This window comes from Mesoplodon bidens, assembly GCF_964165515.1.
Source record: "Mesoplodon bidens genome assembly, chromosome: 18".
NCBI classification, from domain to species: Eukaryota; Metazoa; Chordata; class Mammalia; order Artiodactyla; family Ziphiidae; genus Mesoplodon; species Mesoplodon bidens.
In genome coordinates this window covers 14,307,320-14,315,624 of record NC_138175.1, presented here as the reverse complement: position 1 = coordinate 14,315,624, position 8,305 = coordinate 14,307,320, and the positions used below count along the sequence as shown (strand labels likewise).

The following is an 8,305-nucleotide window of genomic DNA, read 5'->3' as shown; positions in this document are numbered from 1 at the left end:
CTGCATAATAAACACCCCCTTTCTCCAAAGGATTGTGACATACCTGAACCCATCCACTTCCTTCCTAGCCCCCTCCCCCTTCTGCCTATAAAAGTATTTGAAGCTCTTTGAAGCTCCTGTCTGCTAGATGGGATGCTGCCAGTCATAAATTGTTGAATAAATCCAATTAAATCCTCAAATTTACTCAGCTGAATTTTGTTTTTTAACAATATTAATCCTCATTGGGTTCCACTGTGATATAGCCTTGTCCTAAGTCCCTGTCCACTGTGGAAGCTTATGATAAGGAACTCTGATGCATCTCCCTGTTACTGTATCTTTAGCCACACTGAATCAATAAAGTGCTTTTAAAATTTTTAGCACATAGCTTCAATGTCTGTTCCAGGATTTAGTGTGACACTTCAAAGCACTTGGAGGGGCTGCTTTCTAGTGGATCCATCTGGAGGCCTGCAAGCAACACATTTGGGGCTTGTGCTGTCTGTAACCCAGCCCTCCAAGGTATCAGAGCATGATAACACATCCTGAGTCCCAAATGATGGGGTGACAACCACTGTTGGTACCTGAGATTTTAGGTGGTAGTATAAGCAGGTAGAGTAGGGGGTCCCTGGAGAAAGAGTACCAGGCTAGGCTTTCTTAACATAAGAGAAGTGGCCTAAGCTGTTTTGTGACCTAAATATGGCCACAGTGCCTGCCCTGGAACAGGTCTTAGTAATCATTGATATTAAGAGAAGTAAGGGAATGCAAGAACAAAGGAAAAGCAGTCAAGAAAAACAGTTCAACTATAAAACAGAGTCCTAATTCCTCCTCAAGGGATGTACATAACAATCTGATACGATCTTTGAGTACTGCAAGAACTAAGGCCCACACCTAGGAGGAGGATGGAATGATGATGTTGACGCTGGTGACTTCAATCAGCTAAAGCTTGGAGTCTGTCGACTGTGGCCCGAATTCTGTGCTGAATTCTCCACTGCTCAAGCCCCTTCATGAATACTTATGTGCCTTTAGCTTAAAACTTCCCCAAATTTGCTGTTGGGGGAGACACTGCTTTGGCAGAGATCACTGGTGTTCTCCTTACTTGCTGCAAGAAATAATAAATGCTTCCTTCTCCCCAACTTTGGCTTGGTTGTGACTTTTGGCTCAATACCCACCAAGAGGTGAACCCACTTTTGGGGTCACAATAGACAGATTATTCTGTTTTTAATTGCAATTTATTGATGTGTTTTAGAAATATATATATCACTATTCAAACCCATGATTACAGGGCATAAGCAAGGATAAAGTAGGAATTTTAAATTTTTTTAAGTTCGTTGATTAGAGAAAATATTTTTTAAATAATAGTACAAATGGCTAGGATATGGCGAAAATCACGATGGTATTACTCTAATTTGGGAATCATTGGCATATGAGAAACTGGCTGGTGACTAAGCAGTGGATGAAGTGGTGGATTCAGTAGATATAGAATAAATTATGCTAACCGAGTCAGGCTCCAAGAGCCCCTTCGTTCTCAGGAACGTGTACAGAAGCCCACCATGTTCCAAGCCTACCACGTGCAGGCAGTGGAGTGCTTGGTATTCATGCCCTGCTAAGCAGGCCTCCAACCAAACCCATACCTTGGGGGTCTACAAGCAGGAGTGTGATGGGAGAAGGTGGAGCCTTGTGCGGGCGTGGCTAATCCACCTGCGGATGCGTGCGGGGGCGCGGCTGGAGAGGGGCGGGTCCTAGCGGCGGAAGGCGGAAGTCGGTGCAGAGTCACCTGATCTGAGTAACATGGCTGCTGCCCCTTGAGCCCGGCAGGTGCTGTCCGGGAGAGGGTCTCGTGAGCTGTTTGGCGGCCAGGGGCAGGTGTACGGAGACGGGGTCCAGGCCCGGGTTCCGAGGCGGCGCGCGGCGGCGGAGCGAGACAGGCGGCCCGGGGCGTCGCGGTCCATGAGCCGGCGCCGGAGGCAGCGCGGAGTTGCAGACTCCCCTAGCCCCGGCGCGGCCCGGGCTGCCGCGGGCTGAGGAGTCGCGGGGCTCCGGGGATCGCCCCGAGCTGCCACCATGAACCCCGAGAAGGATTTCGCGCCGCTCACGCCCAACATCGTGCGCGCCCTCAATGACAAGCTCTACGAAAAGCGGAAGGTGGCAGCACTGGAGATCGAGAAGTAAGAGCCGCGGGCACCCGGGTTGGTCGTGGAGAGCGGAGCCTGGACTCCGTCCTGGTTCTGCAGGGGTCCCGCTCCTCCGGGCAGGTCCTCACGCCTTTGCAGCCAGTGTTGCTACTCCAGGTTTCAGGCCCTTAGGGCCGTGCTTAAGAGCAGGAGATTGGCAGTCCCAGCTTTGCTTCTGACTGTGCGACGTGGGCCAAATTATTTAACCTCCTGGTACCCCGAAGGGGCTGCCATGAGAACGAAGCAACGAAATGTATGCGTGGTGCTTTGCACAGTGCCTGGCACATGGTGCGTCCTCAGTGTGGTCTCCATGCAAACAAGCAAATCAGAGAGTGAGTGACCTCTGATGGGAGGGAGGTAGGAAGCATGAGAATTTGCTAACGATGTTGACCTGCTTCATTTCTTACCCAGCTTCTGAGAAGTGAAAGGGACAGTAAGTTGACCAAGTGGAGAAATAAGCCAAAACCTCAAGGCTCAGAGGGCAGTTTATCTCTGTCATATCACGCTTTCCTTAAAGTGAAAGAAGGAATTATTTGTTCTTGTTTCTGCAGTCTTACTACACGTACAGCAGTACCCTCTTATCTGTGGGGGATATGTCCCCAGACACCCAGTGGATGCCTGAAACCTTGGATGATACCAAGCTCTATATACACTATGTTTTTTCCCATACCTACGTATGTATGGTAAAGTTTAAGCACAGTGAGAGAATATCCTAATGACCGGCATCACCAGCATTGCACTTTAGGGCCATTATTAAGTAAAATAAGGGCTATTTGAACATAAGCATTGTGATACCGACAGTCAATCTGATAACCCAGAAGCTACTAAGTGTGTGGGTATCATATACGGCATAGATATGCTGGAGGAAGGGATGACTAATGTCCTGGTGGGACAGCACAAGATTTCATCTCACCACTCTGAACCGCATACAGTTTAAAACTTAGAAATTGTTTATTTCTGGGATTTTCCATTTAATATTTTCTGACCTGCTGTTGACCATTGGTAACTGAAACTGGATAACGGGGTTCCACTGTATTTGTAACCATGATCTGACATTTTGCTTTTTTTTTTTTTTAATTACAAAACAAGGTATTTAACTGCGAACATTAAGGTTTTTCTGCTGTTATTTTACATTTGTATTTTTTTTCCAGCCAAATCATTGTGATAAAGTCTGGTGGGTGGGTAATTTCAAAAGAGTAGAAAGAGGCAGGCTGTGAAACTGAAAGAATGCCAGCCAGTCTGGGCATCAGGAAATATGGATTGTAGTTTTGCCCTATCTAATAGGGTAGCCACTGGCCATGGGTGGCTATTTACATTTAAATTAATGAAGATATAATAAAAATTTTATCCAGTTCCTCAGTCACACTGCCCATATCTGACATGTTCAATAGCCACATGTGGCTGTCAGCTGCCGTAATGGACAGTGCAGATTTTAGAACATTTCCATGACTGCAGAATGCTTTGTACAGCTCTAATCTAGTCTGTTGTGTGACGCTCATTCTTTGACCTCCAGCAAATTCCTTAACTCACTCTTGGGCCTTTTCAGAAGCTCTTGGGCCTTTTCTCACAGGCAGATGTTTCGCTTTTCCTGTTCAGTTATTGGAGAGTAGTAATAAGCAAGTGGAAACCAGGTTACTTAAATACTCAGCAAAGCAGATGGAGGAGACGTTTACCTGCCAGATTCTCTTTGGGAAATCGCTGCCTGAATATGTTGCCTGATTACAGCGTGTTGCATAGAGAACTGGGATGGTTCTTTGGACTTGTCAGGAAAAAAATGGCAGCCCGAAGTCCAGGCTGAAATTTTTACAGCACAGGAATAAACACAACTCTGGATTATCTTTCTGTCCTTCTTGGAGCCAGGAGCAAAGCAGGTTCTCAGTCAGCAGTTAATGAATGAATATGATCTTGTGAGGTGTGTATAACATCACAGTTTGATTCTGATTTTGCACTAATACTGTTACATGAGCATATGCAGTGCAGAACACATTATGTGCATTATTTTATTTAATTCTCTAAAAATAGTACAAAGCCACAGCCAAGACTGTCTCCTCTGAAGACATAGGAATGTGTGTGCAATGGCTGAAACCTCTGCCACCTCCTGGCCGGGCCATTTGGACATCAACAAATTAAATGAGATAGGCTAAATGAAATAATGCATGTAAAGTGCCTGGCACCCAGTAGGCATCCAACAGGTGGGAGCTTTGATGTTTGAAGAGGGGAAAATGTAACATGGTAGATTTCAGACCTGGTGTCAGAAAAATCTATGTTTGATTTCTGCACCAACCATCCATAAGTTGTGTGACCTTGTATGTTTCATAACATGTCTGAGCCTCATTTCCCCCCATCTGTAAAATGGGTATTATAGTACCTAGCTCCGTGGCTTATTTTAAGGTTTCAATGAGATAACACGTGTAAAGCATCCGCCACATTACCCAGCATGTAGCAAGTGCTCGGCAAGTGGTTACTTCTTTCCTGCCTTAATGGTAGAAGGCCACCCCTAGACCTTCATTTCAACATCTCAGGTATGTACCTCATCTGTATGTACACACATGTGTGGTGGAGGAATGCTTCAGAGACGTCTAACACTAGACAGTGGTGAAAAGGCATAGAGAAAGCTGCACTTCAGTTGGGGCCTGAGTTGTGCACGAGGGAAGTACCCTCTGTAATTGGGTGTGTGCACTTTGCAGCTGACATGCTTTTTTTTTTTTTTTTTTTTTTTTTTTGCGGTATGCGGGCCTCTCACTGTTGTGGCCTCTCCCGTTGCGGAGCACAGGCTCCGGACGCGCAGGCTCAGCGGCCACGGCTCACGGGCCCAGCCGCTCCGCGGCATATGGGATCCTCCCGGACCGGGGCACGAACCCGTATCCCCTGCATCGGCAGGCGGACTCTCAACCACTGCGCCACCAGGGAGGCCCAGCTGACGTGCTTTAAGAAGATGGGCGGGAGGATCTGGTGTACAGTTGAGGGGGCCTGGGCTTTGTAGGTGCCAAGGTTCAGATCCTCTGTGACCTCAAGAAAGGGACTTGGTTTCCCTGAGGCTCTGCTTCAAATTTAAATGATGAGATGATAATAACTACAGAAGGAGGTTGCTGTGAGGAATAACCACCCCCTGGAATACTTAGAGTGTGTTCGTGGGAAGTGGTCAGCTCCCCAGTCCTCATGCAGCCTAAGGTTGTCCCCAAGCTGCGTTACAGAGGCCGAGGGGCCCAGTGCGGGGCTGTGGTTTTGTTGCTGAGATGAGGCCCCAGGTTCTCCTTGGGCGAAAGACAGTTCCAAATGCGTCCTGGCCTGTCTGTGGCTCCTTCTCAGTCAGGGACAAGGTAGTCGGTGTGGCACTTTGTGAAATTGAGAGCAGTGTAGAGAGCTTGGAGCTGGCCAGCACTGGGCATTGTGCCTCCTGGGGAATGGGTGTTCCTGCCATCCTGCAACACCTCTGACTAGTTGAGAATGGAGGCTCTGAGCAATCTCTAGAGGATACTTCGTCAGCCAGAGTTTTTAGAGGAATGAAGCAAATCTCTTCTCTGGGACATAGAATAGCGATGCATGTGACCCTAATGTCAGCAAAGGTCACTGGGACTTGTGATCATAAGTTTCTGGGCCAAATATTAACTTCAGAACTAGTTGAGATCCCCCAGCTGTGGCTCACAACGTGGAGATGAAAGAGGAGACGGGGTGTTCTTTGAAGACACACTAGCCTGGAACTGGGGGCGCCCGGATTTCAAACTTCACTTCCTCTGCTTCCCTTTGTAATTGCTTTTTCTCTCTGCCTGTGCCCTATGGAGAGACCAGGTCCTGCTGACGGGGGCTATTTGGGGCACCCCCAAGGGGTTGGTTCACCCCTAGGCAAACGCATGTCAAGTCACATCCTGGCATCAGTGTCTATCCCCAGCCATGCCCTGGGGACCTGGTCCTTCTCAGTGTGCGTTTGAGATCCTGGTAGTGGTGCCCTTTGTCCCTCCTAACTTGAATTGTAAACTAGGGGTCAGGCCCGTCCAAGTACAATTCTGATTTACCCAACAGGTTAGCTGTAGATGAGCAGGCCACCCCTTGTCACCAGTACGGCAGCGTGTGGGGCTTTGCCCATGTTTCCCTACAGCTTGCCCTGCGGCCCCGCCCACCAGCACAGATGGGTCCCTGGGCAGATGCTTACTGATTCCTCACTTACTGTGTGGGGAGCTCTAGACGTGGGGAGAGGGCTGGCGCTCAAGAGGCAGAGAATCGTGGCACCAGTCTGTCCTCAGGGACTCTGGCCTGGAGCTGTGGAGCTAGAAACATGAAACACGTGAGAAAGAACCCGTGACACTCGATGGTGCAGTGCTGGGCACAGACTGCAGGGTCACCGAGTCCTTCAGCGTGCAGAGGAGGAGTGGTCCTTCCTGGGATGGTTGGGAAAAGCAGGGGGTTGGATGTGAACTGGACTTTGAAGGCTGGCTAGGATGTGGACGGGAGCGGGAGCTTCCCCATGGAGTGGAATGGACAGGAAGTGTCCAAGGAGCAGCATAGCAGGGCCCAGTAAGAAGCCCTTACTGGAGAGGACAGTTGTGCTGGGCAGCTGAGCAGTGAGACTGCAGGGGTCAGCCGGCCCTGTCTTGATCACCCTGACTGTCCCGTAGAGAGCATGGGCTCGGTTCGTGGGACAGGTCTTCCTGCTGTGGCCCCAGGGGTGACCACAGGGCCAGGCCCAGTGCTCTAAGAACTGATGGTTTTGGTGAGAACATGTTCTCAGGGTTCCCCTCCACAGGGAACCACTGTCTGTCATTGTCTCGCTCTCCTGGACACTGATAATATTCTTCCTCCAAGAGCAGATGGAGACTTGGGGTTCCAGGCCCTCGGGAACTGAATGGGCCATTGTATTTGTAGTGGCCTGGGGTGCCCTGAGTTACGTCCTGGTAAGATTCGGGGTGGGGGGACCTTGCAGCTGGTGTAGAGCGAACGGGAATGTTGGGGGGTTCTGAACACAGATATTCCCCTTGCCCATCTCCTCCCCCTTCAGGAGACCCTGTCACACTTGCCCGCTGTCACCCGACGTTAGTGCCCCATTCCTCGTGCTCTCCCACCGTTTGGTCTCTGGCAGCCTTTGCAGTCCTCAGAGTTCCCTAAACGCTGTTCAAATCCTACCACCCACCGCTGCTGATGACTTGTACCTTCCGTGGCTGCTCACGGCCACCAGAAGCAAAGGCCACTTCCTTTGCCAAGCACATGAGTGGGCACAGCCTCTCTGGCCCTGTCACCCACGTCTCCTCCACCTATGTGCTTTGTGCTGCCAATCCAAGGGCCTCTGTCCTTCCTCTGAGCCTTGGTTCATGCTGTTCCCTCTGCCTGGGCTTCCTCACCCTGAACGAACACCTACTGATCCTTCAGAACCCCTTGCAAAAGCTGACCCTCATGAAGCCACACCTAACTCCCTCCCCACGAAAGCTGCCGGTTGTGCTCTTTCTCACCTGCCCCCTCCTCACCTTGCACTGTCCTCACCAGATTTTTTTTCTCTGTTTTGCATGAAAGTCCTTGAGGCCTCTCAGGGGAATTCTGGCAGAGAGCCCCTCAGGGGCAGGGAATGCGTCCCCTTTGCCAACTCTCAAGTGGGGAGGTGGGGAGGAGGGCCCTTTCCGGTGGCTCAGGGACCGTTTGTGACCTGAAACAAGGAGACAGGCGAGGAGGTGGTTCCCGGACGGGCTGTGCTGCTGGCAGGGCTGGGTCTTCTTTGCTGCCCTGCTGGAGCCTCATGAATGTCATTACGCCCACTCTCAGGGCTGCTCTAACACGGACGGAGCAGAAACACACACGGCCTGGCTTCCCCAGGGGCATCGCAGTCAGAGTCCCCGGGCAGCCTGTCTGGGCAGGAGGGGAGGCACAGCTGCTTGCAGGGCTTTGGTGATCCCCACATCCTGGACTCCTCAAGAACAAGGGGACACAAGATCTAGGTCTCTGTGGAATTTAGGAAACAGGCGTGGAAAACTCAAGCCAGAAAAAAGTCATTCTAGGTTTTTCAGACTCTATCACCAATGCTGTGGGCAGTGTGAAGTGTCAAATCCAGTCTCTTAGGATGATAAAAGAAAGTTTGCTGCTGCATTGGCCGGGAATCGAACCCGGGCCTCCCGCGTGGCAGGCGAGAATTCTACCACTGAACCACCAATGCTCCAGCTGTGAGCAGCTGTGTG

At 50.3% G+C, this 8,305-nt stretch overlaps 1 protein-coding gene across 1 annotated transcript in view; it reads left to right on the top strand.

Annotated features, from left to right (window-relative positions):
- Window positions 1-1,749: 1,749 nt before the first annotated feature.
- Window positions 1,750-8,305, top strand: part of VAC14 (VAC14 component of PIKFYVE complex) — a 94,965-nt gene continuing 88,409 nt past the window's right edge. Inside the window, exon 1 of the mRNA XM_081216149.1 lies at window positions 1,750-2,141. Within this exon, the coding sequence (XP_081072275.1) occupies window positions 2,038-2,141 (104 nt within the window). The 5' untranslated portion in view covers window positions 1,750-2,037. The remainder of the gene's footprint in view (window positions 2,142-8,305) is intronic.